The sequence below is a fragment of the Lissotriton vulgaris genome, chromosome 8 (assembly GCF_964263255.1).
Source record: "Lissotriton vulgaris chromosome 8, aLisVul1.2, whole genome shotgun sequence".
In the NCBI taxonomy this organism is placed as follows: domain Eukaryota; kingdom Metazoa; phylum Chordata; class Amphibia; order Caudata; family Salamandridae; genus Lissotriton; species Lissotriton vulgaris.
Window position 1 is genome coordinate 980,424,957 of NC_141696.1, and position 17,559 is coordinate 980,442,515.

General features: G+C 44.3%; 1 protein-coding gene across 6 annotated transcripts in view; it reads right to left on the reverse strand.

The window, feature by feature from the left end:
• The window catches only part of SCEL (sciellin), a 444,440-nt gene that overhangs the window by 26,132 nt on the left and 400,749 nt on the right, over nt 1–17,559 (reverse strand). For all 6 annotated transcript variants that reach the window (XM_086934828.1, XM_086934831.1, XM_086934830.1 and 3 more), the window contains 2 exons: nt 9,463–9,522; nt 2,684–2,761 (listed from right to left, as the gene is read on the reverse strand). In XM_086934828.1, the coding sequence (XP_086790954.1) occupies nt 2,684–2,761; nt 9,463–9,522 (138 nt within the window). The remainder of the gene's footprint in view (nt 1–2,683; nt 2,762–9,462; nt 9,523–17,559) is intronic.

Consider the following 17,559-nt stretch of genomic DNA (forward strand, 5'->3'; position numbering starts at 1 on the left):
TTTTCATTTATTCATCCTGCTGCATATTTGTTGTAAACGTTATTGCATTCTACATGTTTGCCAATTACTCTTTAAATGTAATGTTCTCATAACTGGCTTGTTGCACTCCTACCCTGTGCTACTCAACACATTTGTTTTGAAATCCCAGCTCTGGTCACAGAGTTAATACGTTGTCTGTTAGGTCTGACGTTAGCCAAGGCTTTTTGAGTTTTCTGAAATTGTATGTATAATATACTTGTTTATGGGGACTTTTAGCAAGCCCGCTTCATCCCTTGAACTAGTATTGTGTCATTCACATTTTTCCTCCACCCACTACAGCATACAGCATGCAGCAGAGGTCTTCCCACTTTCTCTATTGGCTAACCTCACTGTTAGTGATGGCAACTTGCCCTTTCACAAAAGCACCTCCAATCACAAAGTAGTTTCTTTGAGTGCCAGGTACTATATTGCCAAAGTGTGCTTATCGAGACAAAAAAAATATTTTTGTTTTTATTCAATGTTTTTTTCTTTTAGATACTTGTTAGGTAAGACAGTAGGTCCTCATCAAAGTATTGCAAAACCCATGAAAAATTCAAACAAGCACTGACAAAGTGAAAAGGCTTTAAAATGTCTAATGGTCCTGCCAATGCAAGTAGTTTTCTTGGTTCACTCTGTGTGTTTGTTATTTAACACTGCAGTTGGTCTGTTTATCTCCCTGAAGAGTTATAGGCGACAAACCTTCCTTCACTGTGGCCATTTGTTACATGTGTGGAAATATTTTTTTAGCATTGACTAGAATCAACAAGGTTGACAATGCACAGCTTTGGCAGGAGGTTTGGATATGTACAAGAACATCAAAGGACGTTGTGCAACACTTTTGGCACTGATGTGTACTTTTGTTTCCAGTTCCATACCTGCCAACTTACAAATGAATTTTACCATGTGAGGAGGGGGCAGGGCCTTTGAGGGGCGTGAACTCATGCTGAGAGCTACCTAAAATGCATTCTGCCCCTTACCAAGCCCACTCCAAAAAAAAAATCTAAAACATACGGTAGGTGAAGCTCTCGCTGATGTCCTACTGTATTGCACACCTCTTTATGGACATCGGCAGCTTACAACCAACAGAGTGAAGCTGGAAATCCACTTTGTGCAGTGGTTTTGAGGTTGCTTGTCTTTTCTGGCACTGTGTGATTTCGGCTCCTCACCGGGTGACCATGTGAAGGCAGCAGAAATTGTGTGACACACAGCACCCTGTGAATTGACCAGTCTGTAGTTCTCATTAAGAGTTGAGGTCCATAGTGGATGCAAAATCTCAAATCCTGTATTCCTGCTTGCATCGGGCTGCTGCAGAGTTGTTGCATATGATTTATGGATTATTAGAGCTGGGAACAAAAAAGGTCTGTGGCCCAAGATCCTAGTTTAGGGGAATTTACAACCTAGCACAAAGCAAGAGGTGTGTGTAATTTGCGTAATTTGCTTCTGCTTAATGATGTGAAATTCCGCAAATACTACACTAGATTCCATGAATTTATACAACATGAGAAACAGCAAAATTATGCACAAATGCAAAAACAGATCATACGACTATATTTTAGTGCAACATCCATTCGCTCATTACGAGGAAGCATTTCACTCTAAATTAATATAGTGCAATAAACCCAAGTGTCCAGGAGAACAGTTGTTCTAGTTACGGCAGTTTGTGTTGTCCACCTGGCATAATTTTGGGAATTTCATTTAACAAGAATAAATTTAAATGTGCTAAATTACGACAGATTACACCACCATAACAGGAATTTTACCAGGGCTAACTGAAACATGAATACAGCACTGCATGTTGAACACCCGTACATTTCACCAGCTAACTATATGAAAAATGCAACATTCCCACCAGAATCAGGTATAGTAATACTGAAACTCATACTAACTGCTCATTACTTTGACATCCAGCGTGTGTAAATTGGAATATCACAGTTCACCCACATACCATGTGTCTGTAATTTCAAGAGCAGGAATACAGCATCAGTCTTCTCGCCCACGTTAGAATATTGACCTATATACAGTATTACCGGTGTTCTAAATACAAGCTATCCATAAAAGTAAATGATTCTAGAGAATTATCCAGGTATCATCTGGTGCTAATCCCGAAAGAAAATCAGAGCAAAACAGCTGCAAATAGTGTTTGTGTCTGATATGCGCCATCCTCAATTTCAAAAAGTTTAAGTCAATAGCAAATACCTTGCCACAACCCAGAGGAAATGTTATTTGTGCGAAGGTTTTTGCACCTGGTAGAAAGCCGCAAAAATATTCCCACCAAAAAATGAAGCACATTGAGCACACGTATTTTCTAAAACATTTTGTCCCCCATATTTTTAGATTTTTTTTGCACTAAATGTTACCACTGTTTAATAGCTGGTAGCAAGATGGAGTGTAAAATCTGAACAGAAATCTATCTGTGAGCAACCATGAGCTTAAAAAAAAGTGGTGCAAAATAATTTGCGCTCATTTTTACCGGGTCTAACTCATAATGTAATGGCTTTCTGAAACAGATAAGCACTTGTACGGGATTTTTTATTTTCAGCTTTTAAAAATCGATTCAGCATTCCAAAAATCTTCAGTTCATTGGCATTTTATTATCCCATATGAACATTTTTGGCAAATACAAGGTTAACACAGTTTATCGGCTCAAAAGTAAGGTCTTGCTTACCTGGTGGTTCTGGATGAGGAGTACGGATCTCTATTAATAGTCACATCCGATGACCGCGAGCTCGTGCGAGCGCCATCTCTGAAAGAAATAAGAGCAGACGTGCGCCGAAGGGGAGTGAGTCAGGCTTTCTTATAAAAACTGAAAAGAGTTCACCTGACAATGGCTGCAAGCTTTACAATGTCACATTCCCAAAGGCTGGCTTCAGTGATGGAAACTGCAACATACAGAATGCATTTTCACCAACCAGATAAAGAAACAAGCATTTGCAATGCAATCGGTCTTGCCTTTGGGACCTTATATGTATTTAGTTATGCAGCACATTAGCCTGGGTGCTGAAACATCTACTGTTCTTTAACATGGAGGGAAAGAAAGCGCCAAACTGCGTGAGACGGCAGATATTGAAACACATGAGGAGATATATTGCCTTTCAGCGGGAAATGGTATAGTCCAAAGCTCTGTTTTTAATATAAAATCAGGGCCTTTGGTGGTCATATCGCTGAAAATACAAGATTTGAAAACAATATTATTGTCTATGGGTGCTTGTGCAAGACAATTTCTATCGACTGGAATCTAGAGAATTCTAAAGTGATTCTGGTATTTCACTGACCCTGCTGGTCGTTTTCTATCAAGAAAGTTAAATAGAGGCAGTTGCCAGAAAAGAAAAAAACAGAAAGTCTCAGCAGAAAGCAATTCTGGTATTTACTGACCTCTGCTGGTCGTTTTCTATCAAGAAAGTTAAATAAAGGCAGTTGCCAGAAAATGAAAAATAAGAAAGTCTCAGCAGAAAGCAATTCTGGTATTTTACTGACCTCTGCTGGTCGTTTTCTATCAAGACAGTTAAATAGAGGCAGTTGAACAGAAAAAAAGTCCCTAAGTGAATACAAGTCCTACGGATGATCTCCATTGTCCATATAGTACATACGCATGTAAGTATATAATAAGAGGTCTCGAATGCTCGATCTAAAAAGGGGCCGATTTACAAGAATGTCACGCAGTGCAGCTCAGCTGGCTGCGCTGCACTTCGTGACAGGGAAATAGCAGGAATGTGCCGTATTTAAGGCAATATGGGGCATTCCTGCCTTTTCCCTTGCGCTGGCGCACTTATGGCAGCCTGGCGCCGAGGCAGGCACCTTTGCACTATGGTGCAAGGGTGCCTGTGTTGCATGCAGGATTGTTTTTGTGCAAGAAGGGACACCTTTCTGCACAAAAAGAATCCTGAGAGGCAAACTCCTCTTTCTATGTGTGCTGCAGAATGAAACAGGCATATAAATAGTAAGTAACAAGGAGAAATAAAGATATTTCACCTCTTTACGCCTTTACTGGGAAGGAGTATCTTTTTGACACTTTCTGAGGTTAAACAGTTCTGGTAAATCTGGGAATGCATCAGAAACCATAGCCGTTGTGTGGAAACCCCCACGCAACGTCCAAGGAACGCCTCCCTTGCGCAGAGTAAGGCAATGCAGAGATATGCACTGGGTTGTTTTACTCCAGATAAATGGGGCCACTCAGGGCCACGCAAAGTGGCCTCGCGTTGCTTCATAAATCGCAATTAGGGTTTGCGTCATACATGTACTACATTGCATGGGGCAAACACAACACAAAGTGGCTCACAAACAGGCCCCTAGGAGCCTAATTTAGAGTTTCAGACACGGGTAACTCCATCATAAATGTGAGCGATATCCCATTCACCTTATTAGAATTGCATTATATCCTGTGGCCCTTGTAGCAAGGCAGACTCAAAATCAATCACACCTGTGATGGAGTAACCCCTCCACCAAACTCTAAATGAAGCTCAAAGTGTCTCCGTGGATCCCTAGGTTTAGAACCTTACCGACAGTGCTCAGCTGATCTTTTACAAAATCACAGCTCTTCACTTACAAAATAATTTAAATGACTATAATCAACATACTGTTCTTAGATTGTCATGACTTAACTTTTTTACAGAATATTAGGTGAGTCACAAAATGTGATAAAAGGGGGAAAGCCTATATCTGCAAATGTAATATGATCTGCAATTTAGAGTAAAGTGGTATTACTACACAAAACGTATGGTAATACCACTTCACTGCAAAGGAAATATGTCCTTGTTAGTACCAGTAAACTGGTGATAAATTTGCACTTTTAAATGTGGAAAGCAAACGCCATCAAAGTTTTGCACAAGTTATGCCCCCATTAGTCTGTATCTTAAGTCCTTCTGAGCTAATTAAATAGCTCCTCATTGTGCAGTTTGACACATATTTATTCAACAAAAAGTGTGTCACTAAACTGTGCTGTGAGAGATATATTTTTCCCCTTCTCCACTCTTGCTAATGCTCTGGAGTCACCCTCTCCTCCAGCACTCATGGGACTCATGACACTTGTTCCTGGCCACTACCTAATGGCAGTATGCTCTACTTCCTGTTAATCCTAGAAAGCGAACCCACTATTCTGTAATAGTTACACCTTTGGCTTTGAGTACAGCCTACTCCTACTTCTGGCCCTAAACTCTCCCTGCTGAAACAATTGCTGGCATCTCTTCGCTCTCACACATCTCCACTCTCCACTACATCCCCACTCTCGGCTATGCATACACCACACAACACACCTCCCTTACACTCCAAATTCATCATTGTTACTATTCTGTTCTGCAAATGTGTTGATCAGTTGTGTTATGTTATGTGTACTTTAATGGTTCACCATCATCCGCAAGGGTATCCTGGAGATTTGGGTTGGGAGGTGTCAATGCTCCTTAATTTTATACTGTTTACTAACTGAATTTAAATTATTTCTCTGGCTCCAAATATTTTGCAAAGAAACGGCCTTACAATGTCCATTTTTAATGCCCACATATTTCCACTGCACATCACCCCGCTGGAACCACAGTAATGAACACAGACACATCCAGTAGGCTCCACACATTCCCTTCAGTGTCTGAGCACTGTTGCTCGCAGCATTGGCACCTATCTGGTAGGGTGCAACATTGACTGCCTTCTATGGTATTTTATTTTACTTTTTATTTTGCAAAGCGCACGCAACTTCCACTAGACGTCTCATCGAACTTTGGGCCAGATATAACGGTTTGGTAATAGCTTAATATATATTATTCAGGTATAGCTTAAATGGCCACACATTCTGATGTTATCAGGGTTAGGCCTTAGAGGGGGTGTTATGTACTCTTTGTGTATATGCTTTTTAACTGTATTAAGCGCTGTTACTAAAGTTTGTAATACTGCAACAAGATCCCTGAGAACTCTGGGAGGCTGGTACTCTAATTTGGGTAGTATATTGAACCTTGCATGTGTTATTTTCTCTTCCCCGATTTCCCCAGTCATACTTTTTCTGATTTCCTTAATTATCGGCTATGCATTACTATTGCTTAATTTCAGCCGGTGGTTTCCGGTGCTCGGCACTCTAGCACTTAATTATCAGCACCAGGACTTATAACAGTCTGCCACATGGTGGCGCTGTATACCTAATTTAGAGATGAGGACAACAGCAGTGTTTATTCATTTAATATACAGTAAAAATGACTAATACCTGACACCCAAGCCATTCTTAAGGCATTGGGGTAATGGGATAGTCTGAATTGTCACATTTGTAGGAGTGTGCTGGTTAGTAGTTGTGTAGGTACTGTCATTGGCAGCGCTGGCAGGAGCAATAGGTGTCTCAAGCTGTACTTGCATCCTGATGAGGGCCCTAGAACTTATTATATTTACAAATTAGGTACTGCGATGAGACCTGTTGTGTTTGTATACACAGTGCAGCAGTGAAACAAAATATCAATTCAGCCGCCCGGCTTCCCTTACAGTAGTTGCAGTATGTTCGCTACTTTATGAAAAGAGAGCTGCAACTCCATTCATGCATTGGTAGAAATGCTTGAATAGCTTTCATTTAACACACCCTCTGGAATTAGCACGGTGCCACGCATTGGTTTATGTACATATTTTACAGCCCTGTGGTCCATTGCAGTCTGTGGATTTAAATTTACTCACTTACCCTGCTTGATTTGAATCAAGCCAAAATATTGTGGAGAGGGGTTTGGGCACGTGTTCACAAAGGCTAGGATTGTTAGCCTAAATCCTTGAAGACTGTATTAAAAGTGTTTAGGCGCTGGGAAGGTTCAGCAGAAGAAGGGTCGTCATACCTCCTTGGCACAGGAAGCACAAATGCTGATTTCACTTCTGCCCCAGTCCAAGTGCTCATCAGTGCTGGAACAGCTAAGTCCCTTGCCTATGCCCAAGCAGTTACTGAGGATTGTGGAATCTAACATAAGGATCTGGGTGTCAGCTCAAAGCCAGGGCCAGACTTGGAACTCAAAGCAGCCCTGGCAATTTTCTCCGACCAGCCCCTAGTGAAGCACTGCCTGGCACCGCGAGGCTGAAAACGCTTGCTTGCTGCTTTTGTTACTGGGTGCACTGCTGCAAAACCGGCTCCCAATGCTGCAGAACCCCACTCCACCCTTCCAACCTCCCAGGGAAACACCCGATGCCCGCTACGACCAGGTCAGCCCTGCTCATAGAAGTCAAATGCAAGTCCCAAATATCTAAATTGAAATGCAGCCACGTCTAAGCCGCATAATAGCTCTAAAAAAGAAAGAGAAAACGTTTGGTAACTATCAGACGAAATTGCAAAATCTTGTCAAATTTATTTAGGAAGGCGGATTTTAATGTGGGAGAGTAAGAGAAGTGGGCAAGGAATTAAAATATACATTTGATTCCCACTGACAATGTACAAACTTGTAGGGCATTCGTAAACATCTAGGTACACACATTCCACACATCTGCAAACCTCACTCACATACAAATAGATATGGCACACGCTGGTGCAGACTGACAAACAAAATTTACGAGTGAGAGAAGTAGTACTGAAGGAGTACAGGAGTACTCTTTTACGTACTCTTAAGCACCTTTGTGAATCGACCACTGAAAGCCTAACTTCCTTTTTGTAATACTAGAAACAAGGTGCAGTCTTTTCCATTTGTACGAACGGTACATGAATATGACTAAAAAAAATTTTATTGCCATTCTAGACGTTTTGGGGGTAAATTCAGAAAGTCATGGAAGAGTATGTAAAAGAGCACTAATAGTACTTCTTTAACCCCTTCACTGCGGCGGCTATTCCGCCGCAGTGCTAAGGGGGCAGGTCGGAAATGCGGTGGGCGCTCCGTCACCAGCGTCGGTTGCGCTGTGCTTATGACGGAGCGGTTCCGTCATGGCCCCGCCCGCTCAATAGAACGCTCAGCGCAGGCGCGGAATTCGCGCCGCGCAGGAGCGTCGGGTAGGCCATGACGGAACCGCTCCGTCATCAGCACAGCGCCACCGCGGCTGATGACGGAGCGGTTCCGTCATCAGCAGGGGAGGGGTTAAATACTCTAACATTGCTTTGTGAAGTGGCCCTACATCTATTGTATAGTGCACAGTGGCTGCCTGTACTTTTACCAGGGGGGGATGTGGGAGGCAACACACGCACACATACACACTAAAGAATTCACATATGCACGCACAGACACACATGCATTCACAACACTCACTCCCAAATATTCATGCACTCACCAAACATTCCAAATAAAATCATACTTACCTGTGCACCTCTGCCTCGGAGATGCCAGGGGGGCTAGGACTGCTTCCTTCCCTCATTGGCTGACATAAGGTCAGCCAATGAGGGAAGGAAGCAGTCCCTCACTCGCCACTGAGTGGTATGGGGTCAATGAGACTGCTGACCCCACCCCACTCTGTAACAAGGTGTCAGTGATTGACACTTCAGGGCTTAGAACTGAAGCATCCAGGTCCAAGGCAATCCGTGACCCCCCCCTCCTCACAAATGGGAGCGACTTGAGGTGATTTGGCATGCTGAAGATGTCACGCCCACAGGAGCTGTGGCTTCTTCAGCCGGCAATATTCAGCTCAGGTAGCCAGGAGCCTGGCCATTTACTGCATGTCTAGCTCCTGGCAGCCGGACCTGAAAACAAAGAGTGTCTGTCAGGTTGACCTGTGCTCAGCCTGACAGACATTTTTTATAGTGGCCAAAAGGCGAGGGGGCATGGCTCCTCAGCACACTAGGACGGGCCGCGTCTGATAGTGCACCAATCTGCCCACTCGTTTGGATGGATGTATGAAAGCATGGCCGTTATGCCAACCATATTTCTAGAGGAAAATATGCAGATAAGTAATGAAATTCCACAATGTTCTTAACCCTAGATATGTGAAATGTGTGGACTGTATCAGTTGAGCAATCAGGGATGCATTATCTACATGGCTAAGTTAACACCATACATGAAAGTATGCATATGACATTTTCAGCATGAGTCTAAATGGGATGTAGAAGAATTCCAAAATATTTACATACTATGCAAGTGCAGTAAATATGAATTTAACAATTTGAGCATGTACATCTATGTTTTTGTGATTCAGTCTTTGAAGGTATAAGCAACTGCACATGGTTAGGAAACAGCTAAGAATACATAGAGGGTAAAAAGAGGGCCCCTGGAAGCACAATAACAAGGTAGAAAGCAGCAGTAAAATGTACAATCATGAAGAGCACAAAGAATTAAAAAATTACTCTTAGTGCTATGTTTTGTACATACGACTTAAATGTCACATATCGACAAATTGAGATCAGCAGATCCTTAGACAAAGATGTGTAATTTTATTAAGAACATTTCTGATATGAATTAATGGGGTTCATGACAAATACACCCGCATATTTGCTTTCATAGGCAAAAGAAGTTGCTAATCTCCATAATACCCCAAGATGTGAAAGGCCAGATCGAAATACTAAGTGAAGGTAGATGCAAGCCTTACCCTTTGTTCTCTTTCTCTGCATTTGGGACGATTGCAACCAGATCATCGAGGTAGCCATTTCTAACAAGACAGAGAAAATCAATGGTGATCAATGAGATTACAATTAATGGCAATATCATCTTCCTAAAATCAATATGAAAGTGGAGAAGGCACAGCACCCAGACACTGAAAGGAAGCAAGATTTCCCGGATGCTGGACTAATGCAGATCTAAGAGCCCAGTTTCATTTACGGATCTAGAGATCCCCTTTCAGCCATTCCAAGTGGAAAAGGGGGCGTGTCCATACATTCCCAGGTCATGGGGGGGGGGAGGGGGAGGCTTTAGTCGCGAGACATGGAAAGCTTAACCCAGAGCTTAAGTAAGCAGGTGGGGATGGGAAAACAATATTGTTAAATAATGAGGGAACACCAGGGGTAAGGCACGTGAAATGGAGTATCCCCATTCAAAGTCATCTACTTCCCTTAAGTGGGGGTGTACGTATCATTAGTTCTACATTTGCAGTGGTATCTTAGCTCTGGCGTGTGAAAAGCCCTTTGGGATGGGGGCTATTTTCCTTGCTTGGATTAAGGACGATGACCAGGGCCGTACTGGCCATAGCGGGCATTAGGCATTTTCCCCAAGAGGCTTTAAGGGTGGGAGTTGGTTTTGCAGCTGTGTGGGGCGTTTTTTAGTTACTGGGGGCTGGTTTTGCAGAGCTGCTGCAATATCTGCCTCCCTCCAGTAACAAAAAGCAGCAGTGCTTCACATATGGGGGGGGGGGGTGTTCAGTGGCGGCTCCTCCGCATTGGCCGCATTGGCAGAGGAGCGTCGCCTCACTGCTTTTAAGGAGTAGCAGAAACATAAAATGATAATAACTTTGTGTTATCATTTTATGCTGTGTCCTGCTGCTTTGCGGGCAGGTGGGTGGGCGGAGCTGCCCTGCTCTTGAAAAAGGGCAGGGGAGGAGTGGTTTGCCCTCTCCTCAGTGCACAATGACTGTTTGGTTGGCCCACTCGGGCCGCTCAAGCCAGTCATGCACACTTTCCCCGTTCTCCATACAGGCTGCATTACAGCCTGCATGGAGAATATGCACAGGCTCCCATTCCCTGGTTGCGCGTCGAACCAGGACGCTCAAAAGCAATCACATTGCTGCACTGCAGCATTGTGATTCGTCAGGGGAGCCTGGGGGCTTACCAATCACAACGCTGCATTGCAGCTTTGTGTTTGGTCAGTGGGGCCTGCTTCCTGTTCCTCGGTGTGCAAGAGGAGGCACGGGACAGGACAACAGCAAGGTAAGTTATTTTTTTTTATTGCACCAGGTGCTCCCCACCCCCGTTCCACGATCCCTCTGCGCCCACCCTACCACTCGCGAGTCATGCCATCCGCACCTGGGGCTGTTACTACAAAATTGCCAGGTTTGCTCTGGGTTCCCAGTCCGGCCCTGCCTACGACTCACCTGCTACTCCTCTGCCTTAGAGTAAAGACATAAAGCCTTCGTTTGCATCTGCAAGACTTCCCTCTCCTGATAAAAATGTTATTCCTGTGAAACAATATGCTCAGTGGCAGTGAGGCTTTCCCCTGTATCTGGTGTTTACGAGTAACTACAATACGTGCACACATGGTGAAAAATAGTAAATTTTATGTGAAAAGAACAAATGTTAAGTTAAAGCCTTTTAGGAAGCATTCCTGCAGTATGATGTCTATCTGACATGTTATGACAACTGTGACATGTGCGCTAGTGGTTTCAAGTGTTTGGCACTGCAACTCATTTTTGTACACCAGACGTTTTTCATCATCAAGTGTGAAACAGAGAAGGAGATAGAAACGCCGAAGAGAGAGAGAGAGAGGAAGATGGGAAGAGAGACTGGAAAACTGTGCGAAAAGGAGAGAGCTGGGATAAAAAACAGACCCAACAAGGGTGAGATAAAGAGTCATGAAACGTAGCTGGCAGTGGTGGCTGGTGACATTTGAAAGTGGTGAGGCGTAGCGCGCGTACCCGAACAACAACCCCCCCCACCGAAAAAATTGTCTTTATGTATGAACTGGCTTGGCCGTTCATGCTGGACTGCTCCGTTTGGAGCAGGGTGAAGACTGGTTTGCGTATAGCTGGGTCCAAATTAATGTGGCATGGTTTGCACTGTGCACAAAAACAACGAATTGGAATGCAGCCTGTGTAATCACCTGATGAATTCAAGAATTCCATCCATTACTTTTTTGTATCCTTTAGGATGTTTATTGAGGTCAGCTTACTTGAATCCGCCACTGACTCGGTGACACCACAGACCAAATGTTGTGGCCCCTGGGAAAACGTTTGCTAGTACTCATGGTTCGTAACATCAAATTATTCCCCGAGGGTCCAGCTTCCCACAAGCAATAAGGGTAACATCCACAATTAAAGCGTCACCCCCTAGGAAACATCTGTTCTACATTTATGCAAATGATCTACTCGAAGTCAAGATAATTTCCAAGTTACTGGCTTGTGGGGGTTTATTTCACCAGCATTGAGGGCAGAGACACACATGTCTGCCTGGCAGAATGAATGCTGTTGTACATCAGCGCTGAGAGTTGTCTCTGCTGGGCGCTCCACATTTTGGCTAAATGGGGAACCAAGGTACAGCTGAGGGTGTGCCACAGATCACACAATTTGTTTAATAGTAGCTAGGCATCAAAATGCTGCTGTGCTCATTCCTCCCAGCACTGAGGCAGTCTCCGACGGAAGATCCAGGATTGGCTGTGGAGCAGCGTGACACCCTGCCCCATTCGGAGACCGGGGGCTGCGGCATGAGGCAACCCTCGGTTTCCCAAGGGGGAGGCTACTGCGCATGTTCGGGCTGGTCAGAAAAATGACCAGCCCGAAGCAAACATGCGTGCCAGTGCCCGTTATCTGGTGCGGCCGGTGAAGTTTCTGATGGCGGTGCGCATTGGTTGGCGGGCCAACGCCCGAACGCCCCAATGGATGCACCACCGCTGGTAGCTGGTGTAGGAGATAGGTACAAGGTGGAATCAAGACCAAGCAGCCTTGGCATGCAGCAACCACAGCATACAACAGCGCTTGTGGTGGGCTCCCAAGGAAAACTTTGGGCCTCTGCATTTATTTGTATTTTTATAAATAAAGCACAGGTTCCAACCAAACTGAGCGTCCAATGAAGGAATGGGCAGGCCTCAGCAATGAAGCATAAAGGAAATGGTCAGCATACATCTTGAATCTGCTGGTAATGTGTGGGCCTGGCCAGACCAGCTTCTGAGAGCAGTGCACCACCTGAAGCACCCAACAAGCCTTTAACTTATTTAGATTTGGAGTTTATGTGAGAGTAAAGTAAGAGTGTCAATTCATTTCATGATTGGGGAGACATGTTATTCCAATGATCTTAGGATTGATTACTGCTTCTTAATGCAAACAAATCCATTTGGCACAGTGCAAGGCAAAACCTTCCCCTGGCATTAGAGCGCTTTCCATAAGTGCAGCATCGTATTGACCTTCTTGCTACTGAACTATTTGTTTTCATTAGCTTTGTTCACTGTATCACACTAGTGCAGGCTGATCCTTCACCCTGACCACAAATTATTTCAGAAATAGCACTCAGGAAACCATAATACTGTACCATGATATGCTAGCAAACAGCTGAAATCATCTGGAACCCTAAGGTTATCACAGATCTTAGATGTTAATGGCTATAAACTTTGGTTAATAGTTAGTGTGTTTTGTAGTTTCACTTGTGACTTGTGTGCATGTTTGTATAAAGGAGGTGTGTATTCATTTGATACAAACTGTTCATTGCCTTTAACCTTATACCAATAATTGCCTATATTTGCAGTGGCGGCTCCTCCGCATCACCCCACTGCTTTAAGCACTGTAAAAAAGGAAAAATAAAATGATAATAACATGATTTATTACCATTTTATTTGTTCCCGCTGCTGCCGCTGTGTGGGCGGGGATGAGCGGCTCACACAGGAGTAGGGGGAGGAGTGGTGGTCACACAGTAAGTAAGCATGGATCTCGGGATGGCCAAACATTCATGCGCACTTTGCATGTTCTCCATCCAGGATGCATTACAGCCTGGGTGGGGAACATGCCCAGGCTCCCTCTGCCTGTCTGTGTGCCGATCTACGGCGCTCAGACCAATCACAACGCTGCTATTGAGTTTATGGAAATGAAACGAGACTTGGGACACAGACAGGAAGGAAGGACAACACTAAAGCAGGCTGTTCAATTATTTTTAGGATCTGTTCCCATCTTCTCTATTTTGGGGTGATGGTTTAGGTAGATTCAAATTTCTTACCAAACCCCGTCGCTTCCTCTAGCAGCTCTGACCAGAAACCGAAGATGACATCACCTTTTTGAGTAGCACAGTACCTCTATATGTAGCCGTGGTACTGTCAAAACCAATTTTTAACCGATTCCCTTTTTGATTCTGTTCAGAACGAGCGAAACTTATATCGCAAACCACCTAATCCATGCAATAGCCAAATAAATCTGTCCTTATTGATGTTTGAATACAGCTTAGGCCTGGAAATAACACTTCATATTTTGATTTATTTTTAGTTTCAAATATTTTTTTCTGAATAACACAAAAGCTATTTATCTCAAACCTTGTTGTTTCCTTGAAGTATCTATAGAGCAAACTTTGAGGTGTGGGCCCATAATTATGAACCAATTCTTCTATACTTTAACGCAAAGACATCCCTTGTTCATAACTCTATCCTTAAATGTCTTACATTTTTCATCCTACCATGTGCTTTTCTCTTCCTATAGATTGAACACGAGGTTTACCTTTTTCTTGTACTCGTAGTCCTTTTTAATACTAGATTGTATGTAAAGCTTTTCTTCAAATCATCTTTCTTGACTCATTCCTTCTAGTAATCTACACTTTTCCCCCTCATTTTTTTATACCCCAGCCATTCTCTGCCCTCCATATTACACAGCACATGATTTTCTTTGTCGGAGGTCTGTACCATCATCAAGCCATTCACACTGCCCAGCTGTCTTTCATCTAGTCATCCTACATGTCCTCTTCCTCCTCTACTTCACGGATTGGTCATTTGGGATGCATTGCATCCTCCTTCATTCTTCCAATCCCTCGTGACATCCCATAGCCTTCTTTAAGCAATGGTTCTTAAATATACTCATCGCATATTCTAAATTATGAACTAATATCTACAACAACAAAAATATTCTTTAGTGGCAAATGTCCTTGTATTTTGCAGCACCAGCTCTTCCCATCCTGTTGTGGACATTTTCTTCTCATTGTCATAATCAGTCTTTATTCCTTTATTGCCTTGATGTATTCTCTTTGTTTCCCATACTTCTTTTCTATAAAAACTATAATCATTGGGGGCTTCCAATGGATCCTCTATTGCAAAGATCAGTAGACGCATCACCGATGGCCTGCAGGCAGTCTCAAATGCAAATTACTTAATACCTGCTGCCTCTGGTGCAGGCGCCATTACAAAATGTGAACTGGAGAAGCATTATTTGCTGAGGGAATACTGAAATTTGCACTCGGTCAAAGGGCTTTTGGCAGAGCAGGGTTATTCCCAGGTGTAGCCACATGCTCCAGCCAAAAGCATGCCTAATGTTCAAAGCACAAAAACTTGAGTTACATTACTGATGTGCTGCATGTCTATGCATCTATGAAGTTGAACTCTTCTCAGTGTGATAGACTGGAGTATGAGTACAGTCCCTGAACCTACTGACTGAGTCTCCCTAACTGATTTTAACTCACTGTAGGCTCTGGTAAAATGGACTTGAGTGGTAACTGCCCGTGCATGCTTTTTAAAATAAGGTGCGCTGTTGCAGATCTGGGGTAAGAGCCTCTGGCTTGCTACAAGTGATCATGTGTATACATGGGTGTGTGGGCTGAGTGAGAGGGACTACTCAGCCCGGTATCTATGAACAGGCGGCCTGTCACAGATGGGACCTATAACAGATTGACTATAGTCTGTGCAGGAGTTATAATTTAAAATGTTACCCAACAAAAAATATCTGCATTTCCTTTTGCCTGTACTGTGAGTGTGCAGTGCTTTACTGCGAGAGTGTAATGCTTCACTGGAAGCCTGTAGTGCTTTGCTGCATTCACACTGTAGGCGAAAGTGGGCAAAAATATCAACCTGGCATTGGTGCAACAAGTTGTAACATTTTTCTAGAGGTATAAAACAAGTCCAGGGTGTGTACATAAAGTACATTCGGCCATATTTGCACTCCATCTTATGCTGTGGGGGTTGCAGCATTTTACTAAGTCAAAACCTAATACGATTCTGGATTTGGAGAGGGTGTGCCTGTTCCTGGGGGAGGGAAAGGTTCGGGTCGGGGGTGGGGGGGGGCGGGGGGGGGAGGGGGGTCTGGTGAATATGCACAGGCTAAGTAACCCACAATTACTAACAAGCTTGGGCATGCTTTTTCTCACAGAAACTAAGGGAGGAGGCCTGAAAGGGAGGATGGGTTCCTTTTAAAGTTTTTGAGGGAAGGGAGCAGCTGGCTGTATTAGTTAGGGGTGCAGCCAAAGGTTCTAAGAGAGCCGTGGGTGAAGAAAGGTTGAATTACCTTGCATCTTTGAATTAAGAAGAGATTCCCAACTTCAAGAACACGCCACCTCATCTTTTTAAATCCCTGCACAAAGGAAGTACACTAAGAAGCATTGAGACCTGCAGAAATCAAGGAAGGATGCAGACAAGCCTGTCTGGAGTGATGGAACACTCTGGACTTGTACCGACTTGGACTCTGTTAGACTTGTCTCCAGGTCCATCGGCACTGGTCTCCCCATTCTCTCTGTGGGACAGTAGAAGTTGCAACTGTTAGGGACCCTGAAGGCGAGGTTTCCCATTACGTCCGGATTGGCAGTAGTGGGTACCAGGTGTTTCCCTGGTGGGCTGCCATGGTGGGGGCCGTTTTTGTTAACGAGGGCCACCAAAATTGCCCCCTGTAAAAAAATCGACTGAAACGGGCCCAAGCAAACAGATCGGTCACACCCCACTTCCCCCCTAGGGGGCTGGCTGAGCAGTTTGCCAGGGCTGGCTTTGGTTCCCTGTCCAGCCCTGGTTCCCATGGTACTTCTGTGAATTGGTCATGTGGAGGGTACCCCGGGAGGGGGAATGCCCAATACCTGCTGGACATGAAGGAACCTTGAACGTCCTTAAGAGTCATTGGCACCTGGAAAATACAAGCTGGGAATGTAACTTGCCATAAGGGCCACCGTGTGCTGATGGGGGAAACCCCAAGCCAAAGATATAACCAGGAGTCAAGACTAAATTGAGGAATCTAGGCCTTGGACAGGTCCCTGCTGCTGAGAGGAGGCAGATGGATGCTAAAACTGCAGAACAACCAAACCATCTGGCTTTGGGGATACAGAGGCGAGGACAGGCCCTGATCTCCCCTCACTGGAAAGAGAGCAGTTAAAAATGGAGAGCCAAGAAAACCAGAACATTCTAGAGGCCAAGAGGCCTGAAATTAACACTCTGGAGCATGCCGCCAACAACAAAAATCAAAACAAAACAATGAGAAAGACCCAGCAAGGCCAGAGCAAGCAGCAGTAGTGTAGCCTGCTCATGACTGACTGCCCCGAGGGTCCCATAGGCTGCCAGGCAAGATAAGCCTCACTACATTATTCGGTTCATGAAAGATCAATTCTCCCAGTGAGGGCCTGCATCCCAAAGGGCCAGTTCAAGCCGAGAATGCCTCAGTGAGAGAATGATTTACACAGCCAGTGTCATTCCTTTGCCAAGCACTCACCACATTAATTATATCCCTAACTTAAATGCAATTAAAGTGAAATGCTCACCAAAGACCCAAAATTCCTGTCAAGCCGGGAGATGCATCGGACCTGAGGTACACTGGGCTCCTTCACTAGTACACAAAGAAAAGTGCTAAGTAGGTGTGGAGCCAACTAGGGCTTCGTGTGCTTCAGGGCTCCTTTTGCCACTGGATTCAAGCAAGCCGGGCTGAAGACGGCTGGAATGCCAGAAACCGGTCCTCGGAAGCTTGTTTCCGGTCCAGGGAAGACATGGCTTGGCAGTTCGGGCTGGACTGTTCCCATGAGGCACAGGGTCAGGCTGATTTGCATATAGCCATGTCTGAACTGGGGTGGCAGAGTGGGCTAAAGAACAGTGATGGATAAAACCCAGA